Here is a 23,549-nt window from a genome sequence, read left to right as displayed (position 1 = left end):
GAACAATTCATTGCTAAAATGTCACGAAGTAAAAATACACTGGGCCTGAAGTATTCAAAAAATTTGAAATAATAGTAGGTTAAGTAAGTGTTTAGATATACAGATTTTTAAAAAAATCTCTCATAATGATGGCTAATGTTAGAGTGAAGAATCAAAGTCCTTAAGGAATATTGGAGAGTACCTAAATGATCAAGAGGTGACAGAGATGAGAAAGAAAAAAAAAATAGCAGACAATTATAATATATTAGAGGCCTGGTGCATGAAATTTGTGCACTCAGGGGGTCCCTTAGCCCAGCCTGTGCCCTCTTGCAGTCTGGGAGCCCTCGGGGGATGTCCCACTGACATGTGCCGTCAGTCGGACATCCTTAGTGCTGCCGAGGAGGCAGGAGAGGCTGCCGTTACCGCCACTGCACTAACCAGCCGTGAGCCCGGCTTCTGGCTGAGTGGTGCTCCCCCTGTGGGAGCGCACTGACCACCAAGGGGCAGCTTCTGCATTGAGTGTCTGCCCCTAGTGGTCAGTGTGCATCATAGCGATTGGTCGTTCCGCTTTCCAGTCAATTTGCATATTAGCCTTTTATTATATAGGACCAGAGGCCTGGTGCATGAAATTCAAGCACTCGGGGGAGGAGAGGGTCCCTCAGCCTGGCCTGTGCCCTCTCGCAGTCCGGGAGCCCTTGGGGGATGTCTGACTGCAGTGGAGGCGGGAGAAGCTCCCGCCACTGCAGCTGCACTCGCCAGCTGTGAGCCCGGCTTCTGGCTGAGCGATGCTCCCTCTATGGAAGCGCACTGACCACCAGGGGGCAGCTCCTGCGATGGGCATCTACCCCCTGGTGGTCAGTGATGTCATAGCGACCGATTGTTCTGCTGTTTGGTTGATTTGCATATTATCCTTTTATTATATAGGATAGTTTGTCTCAGAGGACTCACACAGCCTCAAAGGAAGATATGACATGTTATTTGATAGTAGCAGAATTTACCTCAGCAAAAGAGAGGTAAAAAGTGTAAATGTTACTATAGCTCCGGTATAAGTTAAAAAACAGCATCTCAGATTAAACAATATGCTCAATGTCAGACAGCTCAGACATGGAGGAAATTTAATGTCTCTGTGTTCCTACTCTATGACTTGTTCTATATTAAGATGCTACACTCCCCATTAAAAAGATGTTGCATGCATTTTTATCCTTTTATAGGGAGGAAAGCATCTTTTTCTATGAGAGATCATTTTCACTTTTTGCCTAAATATCTAGGTTTTACCTCAACCTTCTTATTCATGCCCCCTTGTGAGTTATCTGATAGAAGACTTTCTTCCTTTTTTTCTTGAGAAGCAGGCCATTAAATGAAAGAATACAATGTGTTCTCCTCCACGCCTTAAGTTTTACATGGGTTGGGGCCCACATGTTGCTGCATACTCAACCACAGTGTCAAATATCAGCTTATATTTTTGATAGATAAGGATATTGACTGTGCATGGTTTAAAAGAGTTATAGTTTAACCTTCTTTAATGTAGTATAAATAATTTCTGAAAATTTGAAACCAATAAATAGTCATAATCTGGTATTCTATCTTACACCCCACCCTCTCACTGCTACTGTCATACCAATAAATGCAATCTTTCTACGATCTCAGTTGTCTACATCCTTCTCTCTGCCCATCACCTAACATTCTGACTTACTCTCTAGAGTACCTCAACATCTGACCCTTCAGCCTCACTGTTACTTCCAATCTGGTAATCCTTTTTACTGGCTTTCACTCTCTCAATGTCCTCTCTTACTCCTTCTTCTATTTATTAGTGAACATTCTCTATTACTCTGCTTTTAACAGCACTGATTCCTGGTAAAATTTTCTAAGTTTCAGTTCAAAGGACAGGGCTCATTCCTGTTTCTAACAGTAATAAAGATCGTTCTCTTTTACAGTAGTAAGGTTAATCAAAATAAAATGTGAAAGGTAAAAGATATGGGTTTAGTGTACCCTCTTATCTTTTATTTCAAACTCTCATGGAAGAATTAAGCTTTTTATAACAGGAGAGCTAGGGGAATTCAGGAAAAGTTGAGAAATTACATAGCTATTTTGCTTCTAATCAACATTAATAAAGACCAAATTTTATAAAAAAAAAAAAAATAAATAAGGTAACCTGATAAGAACAGAAAGAACACAGAACTAACAGTCAGTAAACTTCACTAAGAATCCTGGATTATACCTTAGGCCAGTGATTTTCAACCTTTTTCATGTTATGTGGAACACAAACTAATTACAAAAATTCTGTGGCATACCAAAAAAAATATTTTTTGCCAATCTGACACAAGAAATCGGTATAATTTTGATTCATTCACACAAGATGGCTATGGTTGAGTTGGCTGTTCACATATTTTCATTTGATAATCTAAGCAGTGGTTCTCAACCTGTGGGTCGCGACCCCTTTGGCGGTCGAACGACCCTTTCACAGGAGTTGCCTGAGACCATCCTGCATATCAGATATTTACATTACGATTCATAACAGTAGCAACATTACAGTTATGAAGTAGCAACGAAAATAATTTTATGGTTGGGTCACAACATGAGGAACTGAATTTAAAGGACCAGAAGGTTGAGAACCACTGAAAGGGAAAAGAGGTCAGCGCCCCTGACTAAATAGTCAGATATTGTAGGTTTTAAAAATTATTGTGGCACACTGGTTGAAAATTGCTGCCTTAGGCTAATTATTTAACCCCTAAAACATAATTTCCTTATTAATTTGTAAAATGAAGGGGCTGGATTATATCAGCAATTCTCAAACTCCCATCCCGCCAGAGTGGCAAATTCCAAATAACATTTTATCCAGAATCTCAATTTAAAAAGTCTCTTTGCTATCTTCTAAGAGAATTCTGAACCCTGAACTCCCAGGAACATAATTTAAACTTTTCTAGACCATCTGATATCTGTATCATTTGTAGAATATCTTAGAACTCTAAAAAGACCTATGAATCTTTGTATCTTGAAAAGGCCAGAATCAGTACGGACAGCTTAGTTCCCAGAATGCCTTAGAAAAGAAACTTGACATTTGAGGCAAAATGCTGAGCATGAACATGTCAGACAGTTTAAAATAACATTTTCTATAAATGTATTTATGAATATTTTCTATAAATAAATATCTATAAATGTAAGAGATAAAATAAAAAGTAAAAAGCACAGGAAAAAGTAAAATGTACTATGTAAACAGAAGGAGTTAGCACAATAAGGAATGTGGTTTCTGCCAAAGAAGTTTACATCAAATTAGAGACAAGTAACATGCATATCAGGAACCTAAAAGGTCTAGTTGGCCTGAGGGATGAATAGCTTTACTTAGCCATGCAGTGTTTTCAAAATTTCAAAGGGAGGATTAATCCAAGTGGGAAGAATGGAGTAGAAAAACAATTGTAGGTGAAGATTACAATTGCAAGTAAAGAACAACCAATCAACAGTTATCAGGCTGTCTAGATCTCTAACACTGTAGTTTGTGTAATTTTAAACCACTTTCTCTCTTCCAGGTTTTCATCATCTTCTACTGAGTCCTCCTCTGTGTAGCTGTTATCTACTTCATTCAAGTTATCATAAAGGAAAGAGCATCCATTAAGAACAATGGAAGTCAAGTATCATCTCTAAAATGTATTAATATGTAATTAACTACTCTGGTTCTCAGATTCCTTAATTATAAAGTGATCACAAGACATTTTACTACTTTTAAATTCTATTTTTATTTATTTTTAAAATATATTTTATTGATTTTTTACAGAGAGGAACGGAGAGAGCTAGAGAGCTAGAAACATTGATGAGAGAGAAACATCAATCAGCTGCCTCCTGCACACTCCCCACTGGAGATGTGCCCGCAACCCAGGTACATGCCCTTGACCGGAATCGAACCTGGGACCTTTCAGTCTGCAGGCCGACGCTCTATCCACTGAGCCAAACCGGTTACGGCTTAAATTCTATTTTTAAACATATAACTCTGTAACACAAAAACCTGACTACAAGGGAAATCTAACCAGCCATTTTCCCTTTAACAGTAAGTTTCATTTTGATAATATTGCTCATCAAAAATTCTATAATTACTTTAAATAGGCTCTGAAATGAAAGAAAATGACATTTAATCAATTAATTTCCCATTACCTAGCATGTTCCTCTATTATACTCAAATTTATAGCCACATGTCAAAACCCAGGGCTAAAAGAAATAACTAAATCAATGAGTGGCTACACAGGCAATGCAAAGCATTTTATATACAATACACCTCAGTTTTGAAAGAATCCCTTATAACAGTCCTGTGATGTTAATATTTTATCCCCATTTTAGAGATGGTGAAACAAGTGTCCAATAGTAAGATTATGTAACTTGTCTACTATCAAATAGCTAATAAGGAGCAGATGGGCAATAAACCCAGTCTGTTTGGCTTCAAAGCCAATGTTACAGCAAATCTACCAATCAAAAATGAATGGAGAAATAGGCAGACCTTTCCTGCACCTCCTCCAGGGCTAGGCTGGATATAAAACTGAAGTGGGGAACATACACCTGGAATTACAATGGAGGTCCAGCCAGGAGACTTATATTAAAGGACAGAAAACCCCCGAGACCAGTAGGTAGGGTGAGGTCGCTAGAGGAACTGATCCAGCTTCCAGGGGCCGCAGGCCGAGAGTGAGGAGGAAGCTCTGAAGCTACAGCAAAGTCTTTTCCCTCAGAAGATCGAGGCCCGGAACCCTGGCTAGGCTCCATAGTCCAGAGCACCAGACCTGAGAACAGCAGCCCAGGTAACAGCTCTGAAAGGTGGCAGGGTTGCAGGACCTGGCTGAGTCTGGAGCCGGTAGGGGAGAAAGCCCCAGTTTTGTTTTTGTTTTATTCATTTGCAGCTACTCACCCGATGCTTCAGTGCAGAGGGAGGCACACACTTGAGGTGCGCCTAAGGAGAGGCTGGGGTGGGAAGCATTGCAGCGAGACGTGGAAAAGCAGCAGCCAAGAATCCTGTATTTGGTCATTCATAAGCACCCAAACTGAAATGGCTATTTTCACTGAGGGGAGCTAGCCTCTCCCAGTAGCTGCAGGACAGGTGAAAATAACAACCCTACCCTAGGTGATACAGCCCGCCCTATCCTCAAGAGCCCTGCCTGCCACACCCTGCATTTTGACTTTTCAGAGGAAACAAAAACAGAGGCCAAGTCTGCTGGTTTGAACAGTCTCAGGGAGCATCAGTGATTGGGGGAGGGGCCTTCTGCCCCACTATCCAGGGAACATGACTGGTAGTTACTTTCCCTGCACGGGAGAGCTGATAGAAACTCCAGGTTTCCAGCTGATCCCACTGGATTGCATACAAGGATCTCTGTCCAGCCAAGGGCAGAGTAATATTTTGGGCCACTCACAGAGGAGCAGCTCTGGGACAGGGAAACACACCCACCACATTCCCTGAAATCTGAGCAGTACTTCTTTGCCTAAAGCCTTTTCAGAAACAGACTTCTGAGTGATTAAGATTGACAACTAGGCTGTGGCCAGATGGCTCAGTTGTCTGGAGCATCATCCTTTATACCAAAAGGCTGCAGGTTCAATTCCCCATCAGGACATATACCTAGGTTGTGGGTTTGATCACCAATCAGAGGCAACTAGCTGATGTTTTTCTCACATCAATGTTTCCCTCTCTTTCTCATTCTCTCTCTCTAAAATCAAGAAAAACATCCTTGGGTGAAAATTAAAAAATAAATAAATAAAAAATCGATACCTGGCTAACAGGCAAAGGTGGGCAGAGAAGGAGCCCAGAGAAACAAGGGAAGTTTGCTGACCCATCCTTGGGCCCCATGCTGCAAACAAACCTGCATTAGAGGGCAGACTGGCCCTTTCTACTTGCAGCCAAGTCCTGTGGAGACAGGCACAAACTGTGGATTCCTTGGAGCTTCAAGCATGTTGTTGAAAGCCAAAGGAAGACAGTTTCTGACAGTGGTTAGCACCTAAGTACCTCACGAGAAGCCCAGAACTGGCAGACAGAACAGTTAGCCAGTCATCAGAAGAGCAGGATCCAAAGGGAACTCACATGGAGCACTAAACTCTGCTGAAGCGAACACCACTTCCTTTTTTCTTCTTTTTTCCCCTCTTTCTTTTTACTTTTTTGGAATTTTCTCTTTCCTTTTGTTTCCTTTTTTAAATTTATCTTCTTTATATATCTGACTTTATTTGTTATTATTCTAGTCTCTATTGTTTTGCTCACATATCTGATTTTCCTCTTCCCTTTTTTAAAATATAATTTTAGAGAGGAAGGGAGAAGGAGAGAGAGATAGAAACATCAATGATGAGAGAGAATCATTGCTTGGCTGCCTCCTGCACCCCCCACACTGGGGACTGAGCCCACAACCCATGCATTTGCCCTGACCAGGAATCCAACCTGACCTCCTGGTTCATAGGTGTATGCTCAACCACTGAGCCATGCCGGCTGGGCTCCTCTTTCCTTTTCCTACTCAATATTTTTTTTCTTTCTCTCTTTTCCTTTTCTATCTGCTTTCTCCTCTATTTTGCTTTTCATATTTTTTTTTCTTTCCTTTTCTTCCTCCTTTATTTTGGAAATGGGTAGGGTCACTAGGCCTGGCTGGTGATCAGGGCCAATCGGGGCCTTCCGGCTGCTGGCCGGGGCCTTCCTTCCAGCTGCTGGCCAGGGCATTCCTTCTGGCTGCTGGCTGGGGCCTCCCTTCTTTGGCTGCCAGCCAGGGCCTTCCTTTGTTCCACGCCACGCCCTGGTGGTCAGCCCACGTCATAGTGAGCAATTAGTCTCCCGGTCACACTCCTGTGGGGACAATTTGCATATTAGGCTATGTATATATATATATGTTTTCCTTCCCTAATTCCCCTAATTCTTTATTCTTAATTTTCATTATTTCAGCTCTGCACCTACACATTCCTTTTTCTCCCCCCCTTTTATTGTTTCTTTTGTGTGTGTGTGTGTGTGTGTGTGTGTGTGTTTATTTTGTTGTTTTTGTCCTCATTTTTTTTCCTTCTATCATGCTTGTACTCCTTTCTCTTTCCTAATTCTCTCTTCTCTGATGGTTGCTTTTATTGTTACTGTAGAGGTCTTGTATATGTTTTTGTTTTGTTTCTTTTGTTTCACATTTTGTTGTGTTGCATTTTGTTCTGTTCTGTTCTGTCAGCACCTCCACAACAGCTCGCATGACAGGGGTGAGCTATATAATTAGCCAACCTGAGAGGAGATTCCATCCATGAACGGGACAATAACATTCAAGACCGAACTATAACAGGAGAACCCAATTAACTCAAGCAAAGGTCTTTTCTAGAGCACCCAGCTCAGGAGATCTAAGAGACTGCACCACTGACCACCCCACAAAATCTGGGAGGCAGAGCAGTTTGATCTAATACATAGAAACAAATACAAAGGGATAACAAAAATGGGAAGACAAAGAAACAACACCCAAATGAAAGAAAAGGAGGAATCAACAGAAAAGGAACTATCTGAAACGGAGGCAGCAATTTTCAGATAAAGAATTCAAAGTAATGGTAATACAGGTGCTCAAACAATTCGGTGAGAACTACAAACAACTTAATGAGAATTATAAGGGACTTAAAGAGAGCTACACTCCACTTGTCCAAAGTGGACATATGAAAAAATGCTCAAAGTCACTAATCATCCAGAGATACAAATTAAAATGACAATGGGGTATCGCCTCATTCTCTCATCAACAAATGGCTATCATCAACAAATCAATAAAAGGTAAGTGCTGGCAAGGATGTGGAGAAAAGGGAACCCTAGTACACTGCTGGTGGGAATACAGACTAGTGCAGATATTGTAGAAAACAGTATGGAGTTTCCTCAAAAAATTAAATATGGAACAGCCATTTGACCCAGTGTTCCCATTTCTAGCAATACATCCTAAGAAGCCCAAAACACCAATCAGAAAGAATGTATGGACCCCTATGTTCACAGCAACACAATTTACAATAGCTAAGATTTGGAAACAGCCCAAGTGCCAATGAGCAGATGAGTGGATAAAACAGCTATGGTACATTTACACCATGGAATACTACGTGGGTATAAAAAAGAAGGAACTCTTGCCATTTGCAACAGCATGGATGGACCTGGAGGGTATTATGCTAAGCAAAATAAGCCAGTCAGAAAAAGATAAGTATCACATGATCTCACTCATATGTTGAATCTAATGAACAAAATAAACTGATGAACAAAATAGACCCAGAGACAAAGAAGCATGAAACATACTGACAAATTTCAGAGGGAAGACAGGGGGTTGGGGGGGGGGGGATGGGGGAAGAGATAACTGGGAACTTATATGCATATATGCATAGCCTATGGACACAGACAATAATATGGTGAAGACCTGGGGGAAAGGGGAGAGCAGGTTCAGGGTGTCATTGGGAAAATAAACACAGGGGGCATCTGTAGTACTTTCAATAATAAAGATAAATATTTTTAAAAAATGAATGGAACCCTAGCTGGTTTGGATTAGTGGATAGAGTGTTGGCCTATGGACTGAAGGGTCCTGGGTTCAATTCTGGTCATGGGCACAAGCCGGGGTTGTGGGTTCGATCCCAGTAGGGGGCATGCAGGAGGCAAATGATCAGTGATTCTCTCTCATCACTGGTGTTTCTCTCTCTCTCTCTCTCTCTCTCTCTCTCCCCCTTCCTCTTTGAAATCAACAAAAATATTTTTAAAAAAATGAAAACTCTATGAAACATTTTATGGCCATAAATATTTCTATGTATAAACAGTTTAGAAAGAAGATGCAAATATAAGAAGATATGAAGACTATACCTAAGCACACTGACAACCTTAATTGTATTTCTGTCTCTGGTAGACTTGACTGAATTATATTGGTCTAAGTATTTAAACAGCTAATTTATAGCATGTAAAATACTATTTCTCCTCCTGCCCTGAAAGAGAAATTATCAGAATTGAAAAATATCTTAGAAGTGTAGCCTTTGTAATATAAGAAATCCCTTAAAGTCTCTCTTATAAATTGCTCACTCAAACTTTAATAAAGAATTTATTATTTCCTATAGCATTTCATTTCATTTTTAAATAGTATTATTCTTTGTACTGAAATGAAATCTGCCATCCATTGACTTTTGCTTTGTCCTCCACAGGCACGAAGCATACAGTCAACCCAAGGATAGAACATGTACTACCGCTTACTACTTACTTGGCCCTTCTCCAAGCCTTTAGCAAACACTGCTACTGGATCAGTATCATTTCCTCTGAAAACCAGAATGCATAAGCTCTAGAAAGTCACTACCAATCGATTAGAGCTGACACACACAAACTGCAATCTCGTTATCCTTAGTCTAATTATTTTTGCACGTTTCTTTTAACTTTAAAAATAGTTATCAAAGCTGTTAAATCTCTTCTTTAACAGACTTAAAAATCCCATTTTTTTCAGTTGTTCCATATGTAACAGGATTTTCATCATCTCACCATTCTATACTGAATAACCTTTCATAATGCTTATCTGATCTAAGATATGATCTGATCCAACTCAAAGATTTTTTATTGCTCTTTGGCAAATCTTCTTTCTCTTCCTAACTTTGGGATACTGCTTATGATCTGATAGGTAGACCTTTGTTTTCTTACTTATAAAATCTTTCCAATTATGGGTTAGTAACTATTTTTATTGGCTTCTACAGTCCATGATATCAGATCATTTGTCATAGGCAATTCAGATGATGTCAACTCCCCTACTGAAAGCCCCTCAACTGTCTTCCAATACATAGCCTGTAAAGACCCTAGCAATCTGGCACCTACCTATAGTTGCTATTTTACTTCACAATGATGATTTTTATTCTTACAACACATCAAGTTCTCTACCTTGGAGGGAGGGGACGTATGCTTTGTATCTTCTGCTAGGAACACTCTCACTGGATCTCTAAGTCTGGCTACGTTTCACCCATCAGGTCTCAGGTTAAATGTAGCCTTCTCAAAGAGACTTTCCCTAATTACTCTATTCAAGTTAGTCCCCTTCTTATTTAATTACACCATCCCACTTACTTCCTTCATTGCACTTGTATACTAAAAAAAAAAAAAAATTGTTTGCTATTAATCTTCATTCATTAGAATTTAAGGTCCATAAATTAAGGAAATTGAACTATCTGGATTAAGTATCACCAGCATGTAGAACGATGTTTGGCATAGAACAGAAAATCAGTGATTATTAAGATTATGAGTTCCATGACAGCAGTGAGTATATATTATCTCTGTAAACTAGAACTAGTAAAATGCCTGGTACATGTAAGATGGTCAATAAATATTTGTGAAATAAATGGAGTGATCTTATCCACTTGGCATTCACTAATCAGAAGACTTCCATATACACATATTTGAACCAAGAAAAGCAATGATGAGGGGCCTGATTAGGATGCTGGTTGTGAGGATTAAAAAAAATTATAAATTTCAGAGGAAAATATTTTAAAAGTAGAAGACAGAGCAGTAACTGCCACTTCATATCATCATTAAGAATTATAAATCATAAGTATTAATATATATAACTTAAAAAATGACATATGTACCATCAATCTGAATACTAAATGATAAAAAACTTAATATCTTTTTTACATTTTAGATTAAATCATGATTAAATTTTATATTTTCTTCCATTCTCCAATGGATATATTAGAATTAAATAATAAAGTTATTTATCATCATGGATTTATTTATTTTTTAAACCTCTTCTAAGGATTATGTTTTTGTTATTGATTTTAGAGAGAGGAAGGTAGAGAGAGAGAGAGAAACATTGATGTGAAAAAGAAACATTGATCAGCTGCCTCTTGTATACACCCCAACTGGGGATCAAACCTGCAACCTGAGTATGTGCCCTGATTGATCAAACCAGCAACCTTTCAGGTACGGGACAACACTCCGAGTTGCACCAGCCAGGGCTCAGCATGAATTTAAATTTACTGTAGGACAAGCTAACCTCTATGGCTACAGATTGCATTCTAGCCATTCACATCATTTATGAAAGCCACTGATACACATGGAGGGGCTGGATGACTAAACATAATAGCTCGTCTCAAATCCAGCTTTGATAATATAACCCAGAAATGGTGGGTCAGAAGAATCACCTTAGTGTTTAGAGAGTGCATTATTAACATAAAATATATTTCAATATTAGATCTCACCTGGTTGCCAATCTTAAAGGTTAACACAAACTACACATTTTCAAATCACTACGCAAATGAAAGCTACAGCAGCAATCTGATATTCACCTCTATCTTTAGGTAGATTTAGGTATAATTCAACAGATGACAAATGTCAAGAATACTAGGTTCTTTAATTCTATTAAAAATAAAACTTCTGTCTTATGAAACATAAATTTTACGTTCAAAATGAATATAAGGAAAATTCAAGTAAAAAGTTTCTCATCTTACCCTGTCTAGTTCCAGTGTAAACTTCTGGTCCCATGACTGATTGGAAATGGGTTTCCAGCTTGTTTGACCAACCACAGTATTATCTAGCTTCAAAACTGCACAGACATCATCTGTAATTACAATTTATAAACTTGCTTAAATATTTTAAAACATTTAAAATAGAGGTAGCACTGTTTAATAGAAATAAAAGTTTTCTAATCCTTCGAAAATAAAGTTTTTCTTACTCAATACTGAAGCTTCTGAGTCTTAAATAGCTAGTTTTATATATACATACACTACTACACACTCCCAAATGATACTGTCTGACAAAAACAAAAATACCAACTTCTATTTTATATTAGAATGTAATTAAAAGGGTGAACAAGTGACCATTAGCTGTCTGCCACAATGTATGTATATGTTTGTAGAGCTGACCACAGAACATGTGAGGGTGTTGAACCCCTGTGAAGACAAAAATCTGCATAACTTTTGACTCTGCCCAAACTTAACTACTAACAGGTTACTGCTGACAGGAAGCCTTACCAATAATATGAACAAAGAACACACATTTTGTATGTTAAATGTATTGTGCACTGTATTCTTACAATAAAGTAAGCTAGAAAAAAGAAAATATTTAAAAACCATGAGAAAGTACATTTACAGTACTGTACATATTTATTGAAAAGAATCTGCAGATAAGCAGACTTGAATAATTCAAATTTGTATTGTTCAAGGGTATACCAATAGCAATCATCCAGTTTGTCTCCCTTTATATTTGCTATGTATAGTTGTTACCTTAGACATTTTAAATTTTCACATTTTTCCTAAAGTCTCTCTCTACCTACAGGAAAACAAAGACATATTCACCTTTGTTCTCTGTGCTGGGTGAAAATGTCATGTGCCTTTCTCTCTAGTTATACATTTATATCATTTTATAATTATACTTTTAATTGATTGATTTTAGAAAGAGAAAGGGAGAAACATCCATTTGTTGTTTCACTTATTTATGCATTCATTGGTTCTTTCTTGTTTTGTCCTGACCAGGGATAGAACCCACAACCTTGGCGTACTGGGATGATGTTCTAACTAAGCTATCTGGACAGGGCTATAATTATACTTTAGAATGTCTCCAAATACTTCACAAACCTGTTATATTTTACTATTACCATCTTCACCTGCTCCCCCATTTCAATATACTACTGGATAGTGGGCTACTATTTTAGTAAACACGTTTGTCCAGTGGTTAGTTATCAAAGTTCAATGTTAGTTTAGAAGTGCCACTGTATCATTAAAAGAATCAAGATGTGACAAGTCCCACAGCCTCTGTACAATTTTAGTTTGGAGTAGAGAGTGATATCTAATATTTCATTCTTCCAAAAGAATTAATGCTATACCATATGTCATTCAGTTTTCTAATTAATGCTATGTCATTCAGTTTTCTAACGTTTTCAATAAAGTAAATTTTGTTGCCTTTTTTCATGTTCCTGTCATTATAGCTTTTAAAATTAGACTATGAAAAGCATAATTTTAACGGTTTTTTTTTGGTCCAACTTTGACTCTCCCCATTCTACTGTGTCCCCAATGCTAAGTTCTTTGTTCTTTAATTAGTTATATATGATTTTTAAAAAATCTAGTTACTGAACTGGATAAGTCATCGGCTTTTAGGAGGTTTCGACTACTTCCACTTTTACTTTTGCTCGTTCTGCTCATGAAAGATGATCTGGTTTCACTTGGACTCCAACCAGGTAGTGCAACTGATGTTGCTTTTGACCGTCCAGGGACATTTTCTAGGATATCTTGACAGCCCATAAGACGAACTTCCAAAGTACCTGTTAGCATAAAAAAATATCAAATAAGAACATTAATTCTATTTTTAAAAATCTTTATTGTTGAAATTATTACATAGGTCCTCCTTTTCCCCCCAAACCTTTTCCAGCCCACTCCCATCCTAAGAACATTAATGCTTAATATATAAAATTCAGCCCTAACCGGTTTGGCTCAGTGGATAGAGCGTCAGCCTGTGGACTGAAGGGTCCCAGGTTCTATTCTGATCAAGGGCATGTACCTTGGTTGCGGGCACATCCCCAGTAGGGGACGTGCAGGAGGCAGCTGATCGATGTTTCTCTCTCATCGATGTTTCTAACTCTCTATCCCTCTCCCTTCCTCTCTGTAAAAAATCAATAAAATATATTTAAAAAAAAAATTCAGTCTTTGTTAGCTATTTAAAAATGGGGAGGTGGGAGGGGCTGGCTGAGGGGGAGGAGAGACCTGTAAAGTAGCAAAATCTCTTCTCCCAGAGGATCTGTGGTATAACTATCATCTTTCTTATTTTAATTAAAGAAACCTATTGAAAAATCTTAAGACAACTATATGAAATTTTATAGAAAAAACAGTACCTCCCGATATGTAGGGCATAAAACAAGTTATATAAACTTCCTGTGTATCTGAATACTCACTTATAGAATTACATGGAAGAATTACAGAATAACGTGGATAGAACATGTGGGAGGGGAAACACATAGCTAATATGCCTATTAAAATAAACATACAGAAATTAGAAATTTGACCATGAATAACAGCTGTGTTTAATAGTTATATAGTTAACATAGAAAAGGACTTTACAGGTTTCTTTTGCACAAATAAATGGGTTTCTGTTCTATATGAAGATGTAAAATAACATCTTTCCATTCTAATAGTTTAGTCAAATAATTATGGTGTGTAATTATCTAAGCACAAAGTAATTGCAATTTCCTTAGGCAAATAAATACTAATGGTGTTCAAAATGAAAATGAGGAACTGTTAGGGCACCTGGAGTTACGGCTTTGTCATAATTTGGGCTAGACATAGTGTACTAAGATTTAAAAATGATGCTTTAGGCCCTAGCCGGTTTGGCTCCCTGGATAGAGCGTTGGCCTGGGGACTGAAGGGTCCCAGGTTCGATTCCAGTCAAGGGCATGTACCTTGGTTGCAGGCATATCCCCAGTAGGGGGTGTGCGGGAGGCAGCTGATTGATGTTTCTCTCTCATCGATGTTTCTAGCTCTCTATCCCTCTCCCTTCCTCTCTGTAAAAAAACAGTAAAATATATATTTTTAAAAAATGATGCTTTAGTATTAAAATTTTGGATACTGCACATAGAATAACACTTTAGGAAGAGTACTTCTTCCTGGTAAAAGCTGTCCCAATAAACTTAAATAATTAAAGATTAATTTTATTTAAAGTTTTTAAATATCTAAAAGTAACCAAAGAGCTTTTAACAGAGTAAAAAAGCCTGGATTTGCCTTCAACTCAAACAACTAACAAAATCAAGACAAAATATTTGGGGGGAAAAGTATTAAAATACTGGATTTCAGGCAATGAAAATCAGTGATCCCTAAGAGATGGGAAACAAATGAGATGAACTCTAAGACTGACTCAGCTTACTGCCTTGAGAATATCCAGGATACAGTGCAGGGACAGAGAATCTCAGGTGGAGCCAAATGGACTACCTGAGTTAAGGAGACAGAACTGAGACTGAAATGACCCAGGCAACTAGAGTTCATAGAAGACAGCTGGCCAGAGACAAAACTCCTTGGATTTACAGAGGGTTCCTCTGATCAAGTATTCAGTCTTGACCCAGTAGTAGCGAATAATTACTCTTGGACTAAACACTGCTCTGGTTCCACACAACGAATCTTAAAGCAATCCCCAAAATACTAAACTGTTTCCAAGTAATTTAACTGTGACCTAGCACAAAGCTCAAGAATATCTACAGAATTACACAAATATCCAGCACTCAACAAGCTAAAATTCAAAATGTCTGGCATCTAAGCAGAGATTACCAACTGTATTTGTTTTCTACTGCTGCATTTTCAATGACCACAAACTTAATTTGAACCAATACCCACTTATTATCTCACAGTTCCGTGGGTCAGAGTCTGCGTGGGCTGCTCTGCACTTTCTGCTAAAGATCTCACAAGGCCAAAATCATTGTCTTCCAGACAAGGCTCTTATCTGGAAGCTCTGAAGAAAAATCTGCTTCCAAGCTCATTCAGGCTGTTGCAGAATCCAGTTTCTAGTATCCATAGGACTGGGGAAGCTCTTTTCTTGCTGGCTAACAGCTAGGGAACGTTTTCAAGTTCTAGTAGCCACCTGCATTACTCCTCATGTGGCCCTCTCCTTTGTGAGCCAGCAATGGCACATAAAATTCTTCTCATGATTCAGATTTCTCTGATTTCCTCTCTGCCATCAGTGTCTGAAAATTCTCTGCTTTTAAGGAGCTCATGTGATTATATTAGGCCTACCAGATAATTTTCCTTTACATTAACTCAAATTCGACTGATTTAAAAGTAAATAAACAAATATAACAACTAATTAGTAGTACCTTAATCACATAAGTGAAAACAACCCAAATAGCAATGGCAGGTGAATGGATAAACAAATTTTGGTATATTCACAAAACTGAATACTAATAATAAACAGAAAAAATTATTAATTCACACAATATAGATGAAAATCAAAATAATTATTCAGAGTGAACACGAACAGATTACCCCAGCAAAGAAAATGGAACATACTGTGATTCCATTAACTGACTGACTGATTGATTTCAGAGAGGGAGAAACATCAATAATGAGAGAGAATCATTGATTGGCTGCCTCTTGCATGCCCCACACTGGGGATTAAGCCTGTAACCCAGGCATTCCTTAACCGGAATCGAACCCGGAAACTTTCAGTCTGCAGGCCCACACTCTATTCACTGAGCAAAACCAGCTAGCGCTATTGTGATTCCTTTTACATAAAATTCTACAAAATGCAAACTAATATGTAGTGACAGAAAACAGATCAGTGATTGCCTTGGCGCAGTTATGGATAAGGAGAGCATGAGAACAGCAGCAAAGATGGATTACATGAAGCATTTGAAGACACTTTTGGGGACATAGTAATTATCTTGATTGTGGTGATGGTTTCACAACTTTAAATATGACAAAACTTATCAAATTATAGCTTTTAAATATGTGTAGTTTATTGTATGGTACCTCAATAAAACTAAGGTACAAGCACTGTGATATGACAATTATACCTCAATAAAACTATTCTAATAACTGGACGTTGATGATTGTGGCACAACCACATAGCTTTACTAAAAATCAGAAAATAGTATGCTTAAAATGAGTGAATTCTATGGTATGTAAATTATGTTTCAATAAAGCTGCTACGAGAGGAGTGGAGGAAGTTCCAATCTTCTGTTTGGTTGGCTATGCAAATCTTATCTAATGTAAAATGTTAAGGCAGATTAAGTATAATGGATTCCATTTTAATTTTAGTTCAAAAGAAACAATTTGTATTTCTGTGTTTTATTTGCTTTTTTGTTGTTAAACTGGAAAACTTAGCTCATTTTCAGTGTAAATGCTCAGCTGTAAAAGTAATCCTGGGGAAACTAAAAACATCTGGTTACTACCTCAAACCCTGGTAGCTTATTAAATATTTTAGTAATTTCAGTATTAGGAGATAACAATGCTCAACACCTGCTTTCATTTAGGAAAAAACAAATCTAGAGGGATTTAAGATCTTTATTAAGCATCTAGAAGTTTCTTTCTTTTATGAGGTAATACAATTGCAATTTCATATAACCATATTAGAAATAGCTTTAAATTACAATTTTTTTACTTTTATAACCCATACTATAAAATATTTAAAACAAGCAACTCCAAGAAGTAAATGTTTATTTTCATAAGCAGTACCTATGAATTCCATTAGAACAAGTAAATGTATTTTTATTTTAACTTTCTGGAAAAACTACTTTATATAAAAAATTACATTTTACTAAATTCAACATTTAATCTTGGTATGAGTAGCATTTTTTAATTTTGAGGAAATCTTCTTTTATAAAAACTATTCAATGTCTCAAAATGTGGACCTAAAAGATTCAATTACACATTATATCACAGTAGCAACAAATATGTAAGTACAGTATTATAATCATACAACCACAAAATGAACCAGAGAACAAATGAGACAAACAATACATTATAGCATTCAGTGAAAACTCAGGATGGTAAATGTTCTTACTAATCCTTCATCATGTCTACTCCTTTATTTACACCAATACTATGTCTCTTCCCAGTGACCTCATATTTAGTGGAATTTTTCTAAAAAAGTATCTGTATTAAGAATTCAGATACTTCTCTTAGACTGCCGATTTATATCACTTTGAGTAAAGTTCAACTTCAGGAATAAAGGAAAAGAATTAAAAAGAAATTAAAGAATTGGGGAGAAGAGCCAACCAGAATAGGAAAGGGAAAAAGTTTCTAGCTATATCCGCTGATTTTCTAAAACATGGCTTTATTACTTTTCTAGAACTAGTAATTTTCAAATATTAGAAAACCATATTTTAATCATTCAGAAATTCTTGAATATTAATGTATTCATTACTAAACCATAAGATAGTAAAACTTAGATAATTATTGTCCTTGTCTTTTTATGGTAAAATATTTACCAAGTTCAGTAGAGCTCCCTTATCCATAGTTTCGCTTTCCAGTTTCAGTTACCCATGGTCAACCTCAGTCTGAATATGCTAAATGAAAAATTCCAGAAATAAACAACTCAAAAGATTTAAACTGTGTGCTGTTCTGAGTTACATGATGAAATCTCACAATATCCTGCTCCTTCCTGCCTGGGACATGAATCATCCCTCTGTCCAGTGTATCCACGGTGTAGAAGCTACCCATCCCTTAGTCACGTTGCAGCTGTCTCAGTTATCAGATCTATTTGTCAAATCACAGTGCTTGTACCTTAGTAACCCTTATTTTACTTAATGGTCCCAAAGCACAAGAGTAGTGATGCTGGCAATTTGGAGAAACCAGAGAAGCCATAAAGTGTGTTAATGAGAAGGTGAAAATTTTTGACTCAATAAGGAAAGAAAAAATATTTTACACTAAGGTTGCTAAGATCTATTGTGAAACCAAGTTCTATCTGTGACATCGTGAAGGACAATGAAATTCTTGCTAATTTTGCTGCTATACCTCAAACTGCAAAAGTTACAGCCACGGTGTATATTAAGTGCTTATAAATATGATGGAAAAGGTGTTAAATTTGTGGGTGAAAGCATGAATAGAAAACAGGTTCTGACTGACAGCAGCATGTTGCACCACAAAGTAATGAGCCTACATGAAGACTTCAGTAAAGGATCTCCTGAAATGAGTGACACCAAGCCATTATTTGCCAAGTAAGTGATGGTTATGCACATTCAGGAAAAGGTTTGGGATTTTATCATCTAATATCATCACAAGAAAAAAAGTGAGAGAGACCACATTCACAAACTTTTATTACACTATATTATAGTTGTTCTATTTTAATACTACTATTGTTAATCTCTTGACCTCACACCAACTCTTTGGTGGGAGGACCAATGCTCTAACCACTGAACCCACCAGCCAGGGTGTATATTTGTATTCTTGATGTTATCCCAGAGGCTGCTTACTTAGTCGCTGTTTCCCTTATTTATTTATTTTTTACAACAATAAATGTTTATTGATGTACAGACATTTTGGGAGCCCAGAGACCAGATATAAACATAAAAACAGGTATCAGCTATCACAGATATCAGAAATTACAAGTGTGAGGCAAGCACAGGAATCAGAATCTTCCTGCCAATAAGTTCCCAAAGCCTAGTGCACAAACATGAATCATGTCTCTCTGGTTTGAACCAACAAGGTCCCTCCCAAAAACCTGGCTTTAGTAGAGCTCAAAAAGAAATTCTCATAAATGTCCTTAAAGTATCAAATCAGGCATCAAATGGGTAAGGTCAGTTGCAAACCATTTCAATTCCATTAAATTTTACCTCCTGTTTGATTTTACTTTTAATTAGGACCATATACATTTAGGCGTATTGATGAAATTATTTTTTATCATTATAAATACCTTCTTTTTTTCTAAAATACTCTTCAACTTGCAGTTTATTTGGTCTGTTTTTAGTAGAGTTATACCATTCTTTCCATGCGTAAGTAACTTAGTGAATGTTTTCCATTCCTTTATTTTCAACCTGTTTGCTTTATCTAACATTTAAAGTGAAATGTTTTACAGATATATACATATATACATGTATATATATGTATATATATACATCTATCTAATAAAAGACAAAAAGGGTAATTGACGGTACCTTCGTTACGCTTCCCATTGGCTAATCAGGGCGATATGCAAATTAACTTCCAACCAAGATGGCGGCAGGCAGCCATGCAGCTGAAGCGAGCAGGAGGCTTGCTTGCTCCAGTGATGGAGGAAGCCAAGGCTCCCCACCTGCCACGGCCCAGCTCTGAACTCCGAAAGCAACGAAGTTTCAATTATAGAAGCTAAACAAATCCCAGATACCTGCTTTCAGCCAGCCGTGGCCACGGACCCGGCTCTTAGCTCCAGTGACAGCAACAAAGTTTCATTTATAGAAGCTAAACAAACCCCAGATACCTGCTTCAGCAGGCTGTGGCCTCAGAGCTTCAGCAAGCAGGAGCCAGCTCTCAGCTCCAGTGACAGCAACAAAGTTTAAATTATAGAAGGTAAATAAATCCCAGAATTAAAAAAAAAAAAGGAGAAACCAAGATGGCGGCATAGGTAAACACCGGAGATTGCTGCCTCGCACAACCACTTCGAAAATACAACTAAAAGACGGAACGGACATCATCCAGAACCAGGAAGGCTGGCTGAGTGGAAATTCTACAACTAGAAGGAAAGAGAAAAGCATACCGAGAATCAAAGGAGGTGCAGTGCAGAAATATAATACACAGGTGCGGAGGTGCATGTGGAGAGGGCTGGCGGCTGAGGACACGATTGTCTTTTTCAATCGGGAGGGTGTCTCAGGCTCTGAGCTCCAGTTCCGGGCGAGTCTCTGGGGACCCAGACTCATATGGGAGAAACTGGACTGTCTGGCATCGGTCGGAACTCAAGGGCAGCTTTCTCTCGGAGGCACTCGCAGCGATCGCCAGGACCTCTGAAGGCAGGACTGAGAGCAGCCATAACTGCTTGCTCTGCCCGCCCTGTTGATCCCCTAGGACCCCGCCCCACCCAAGCCGTGCACGGAGGCTTTTGCATATGAAAGCCCTGGCCCTTTGTAATCTGACAATTGCTTAACAAATTGCAGCTGCCCCAAGGCCCCAGGGAAAAATGCATCCCTTTACAGCTGGCTTCTGCTGGGTAGCCTCAGGCAGAAGCTAGATTAGCATCTCCTTAGATCCAAGAGCCAGTGTACCCAGTGGTCAGAGTGGGACCATCCAATTACAACTCCTCAGATCCATAAGGCACACACTCAGGGGGCAGACTCAGTGAGCACCAAAGCCCCACTGAAGCAAGTCTTGCCCCATAAGGGTATCTTCAGCACAGAAGTTCTCCCACCATAGACACAGCTGATTCTCATAGCCAATTGGCCTGGAGGTCAAATCCGCCCAGTGTTACCTACAACAATCAAGGCTTAACTACAACAAGACTGTGCACAAAGCCCAAAAGGGGGTGCACCAAGAGTGTCCACCTCAGGTAATTGGGGAGACTGAGCCACTGGGCCCTATAGGACACTTAGCACAGAAAGCCACTCTATCGACACAGCAAAGCATAAAAAATGCCAAGACAAAAAAACAGGACACAAATGACAGAAATGGAGGAAAGGAAACTACTGGATATAGAGTTCAAAACCACACTTTTAAGGTTTTTCAAGGATTTTCTGGAAACCGTCGATAAACTTAATGAGACACTCAAGAAATCTAGTGAGACCCTCAATGTTGTGATAAAGGACCAACTAGAAATTAAGCATACAGTGAAATAAAGAATATTATACAGGCTCCCAACAGCAGACCAGAGGATCGCAAGAATCAAGTCAAAGATTTGAAATACGAAGAAGCAAAAAACACCCACCTGGAAAAGCAAAATGAAAAAAGAATCCAAAAACATGAAGATAGTGTAAGGAGCCTCTGGGACAGCTTCAAGCATACCAACATCCGAATTATAGGGGAGCCAGAAGAAGAGAGAGAGCAAGATATTGAAAACCTATTTGAAGAAATAATGACAGAAAACTTCCCCTACCTGATCAAAGAAATAGACTTACAAGTCCAGGAAGGGCAGAGAACCCCAAACAAAAGTAATCCAAAGAGGACCACACCAAGACACATCATAATTAAAATACCAAGAGCAAAAGACAAAGAGAGAATCCTAAAAGCATCAAGAAAAAGAAAGTCAGTTACCTACAAGGGATTACCCTTATGTCTATCAGCCGATTTCTCAACAGAAACTTTGCAGGCCAGAAGGGAGTGGCAAGAAATACTCAAAGTAATGAATGCCAAGAACCTACAACCAAGATTACTTTATCCAGCAAAGCTATCATTCAGAATTGAAGGTCAGATAAAGAGCTTCACAGATAAGAAAAAACTAAAGGAGTTCATCACCACCAAACCAGGATTATATGAAATGCTGAAAGGTATCCTTTAAGAAGAGGAAGAAGAAGAAAAAGGTAAAGATACAAATTATGAACACCAAATACACATCTATCAACAAGTGAATCTAAAAATCAAGTGAATAAATAATCTGATGAACAGTATGAACTGGTGATTGTAATTGAATCAGGGACATAGAAAGGAAATGGACTGACTATTCTTGGGGGGGAAAGGGAGGTGGGGGGTGCGGGAAGAGATTAGACAAAAATCCTTCACCTATGGATGAGGACAGTGGGTGGGGAGTGAGGGTGGAGGGTGTGGCGGGAACTGGGTGGAGGGGAGTTATGGGGGGAAAAAAGAGGAACCAATGTAATAATGTGAACAATAAATATTTAATTAAAAAAGAAAGAAAGAAAGGAGAGGCTGGGAGCTTCAGTCGCCAGCCAGCCTGAAAACGGCCCTCAGCCCCTCACCCAGACTGGCCAGGGACCCCAGTGGGGACCCCCACCCTGAAGGGGGTGTGACCAGCTGCTAACAGCTATCAGCCCCTCATCCAGGCTGGCCAGGCACCCAAGCGGGACCACCACCCTGATCCGGTACACCCTTCAGGGCAAACCAGCAGGCCCTACCCGTGCACCAGGCCTCTATCCTATATAGTAAAAGGGTAATATGCAAACTGACCCTAACAGCAGAAAGACTGGGAATGACTGGTCACTATGACACACACTGACCACCAGGCGACAGGCGCTCAATGCAGGAGCTGCCCCCGGTGGTGAGTGCGCTCACACAGGGGGAGCTCTGGTCAGCCACAAGCCAGGCTGATGGCTGCCAGTACAGCGGTGGTGGTGGGAACCTCTCCTGCCTCCTCAGCAGCGCTAAGGATGTCTGACTGCAGCTAGGCCTGCTCCCCGCTGGCAAGTGGACATCCCCCGAGTGCTCCCGGGCTGCCAGAGGGATGTCTGACTGCCAGCTTAGGCCCAATCCCCCCCCCGGGGAGCAGGCCTAAGCCACCAGGTGGTCATCCCCTGAGAGGTCCCAGACTGCGAGAGGGCACAGGCAGGGCTGAGGGACTCCCTCGAGTGCACAAATTTTTGTGCATTGGGCCTCTATTTTATATGTGTGTGTGTGTGTGTGTGTGTGTGTGTGTGTGTGTGTGTGTATATAAAATAGGTAACTCTTCTTTTTATCTACACTGAAAATTTAATTAATATTATTTCCTGGGAAGGAGCCTCTAAACCAGCGGTTCTCAACCTGTGGGTCGCGACCCCTTTGGGGGACAAATGACCCTTACACAGGGGTTGCCTAAGCCATCGGAAAACACATATATAATTACATACTGTTTTTGTAATTAATCACTATGCTTTAATTATGTTCAATTTGTAACAATGAAAATATATCCTGCATATCAGATATTTACATTATGATTCATAACAGTAGCAAAATTACAGTTATGAAGTAGCAACGAAAATAATTTTATGGTTGGGGGTCACCACAACATGAGGAACTGTATTAAAGGGTCGCGGCATTAGTAAAGTTGAGAACCAGTGCTCTAAACCCTTGTAATTTCCCTGGTGATAGCAGTGCATTTGTTATTCATGATGAGCCCCTCAGGCTACATGTAAGTTTATGCTAACAAAGTGACCAGGCAGTTTTAGGATGGGGGGCTGGCTACACTGGAAAGACCAGGGGTGGGAAAACTTTTTGACTCGAGGGCCACAATGGGTTCTTAAACTGGACCGGAGGGCCGGAACAAAAGCATGGATGGAGTGTTTGTGTGAATATAAATTCAAAGTAAACATCATTAC

General features: G+C 38.9%; 1 protein-coding gene across 9 annotated transcripts in view; it reads right to left on the bottom strand.

Moving 5' to 3' along the window:
* The window catches only part of PKN2 (protein kinase N2), a 153,314-nt gene that overhangs the window by 40,235 nt on the left and 89,530 nt on the right, over positions 1-23,549 (bottom strand). For all 9 annotated transcript variants that reach the window (XR_004973911.1, XM_036348263.1, XM_036348264.1 and 6 more), the window contains exons 7-8: positions 12,996-13,181; positions 11,374-11,483 (exon numbers count right to left, since the gene is read on the bottom strand). Coding sequence is in view for 8 of the 9 variants with exons in the window: in XM_036348263.1 (XP_036204156.1) it covers positions 11,374-11,483; positions 12,996-13,181 (296 nt within the window). In the remaining variant the exon portion in view is untranslated. The remainder of the gene's footprint in view (positions 1-11,373; positions 11,484-12,995; positions 13,182-23,549) is intronic.

This window comes from Myotis myotis, unplaced genomic scaffold (assembly GCF_014108235.1).
Source record: "Myotis myotis isolate mMyoMyo1 unplaced genomic scaffold, mMyoMyo1.p scaffold_m19_p_2, whole genome shotgun sequence".
Taxonomy (NCBI): domain Eukaryota; kingdom Metazoa; phylum Chordata; class Mammalia; order Chiroptera; family Vespertilionidae; genus Myotis; species Myotis myotis.
This window is presented reverse-complemented; position numbering and strand designations above follow the sequence as displayed.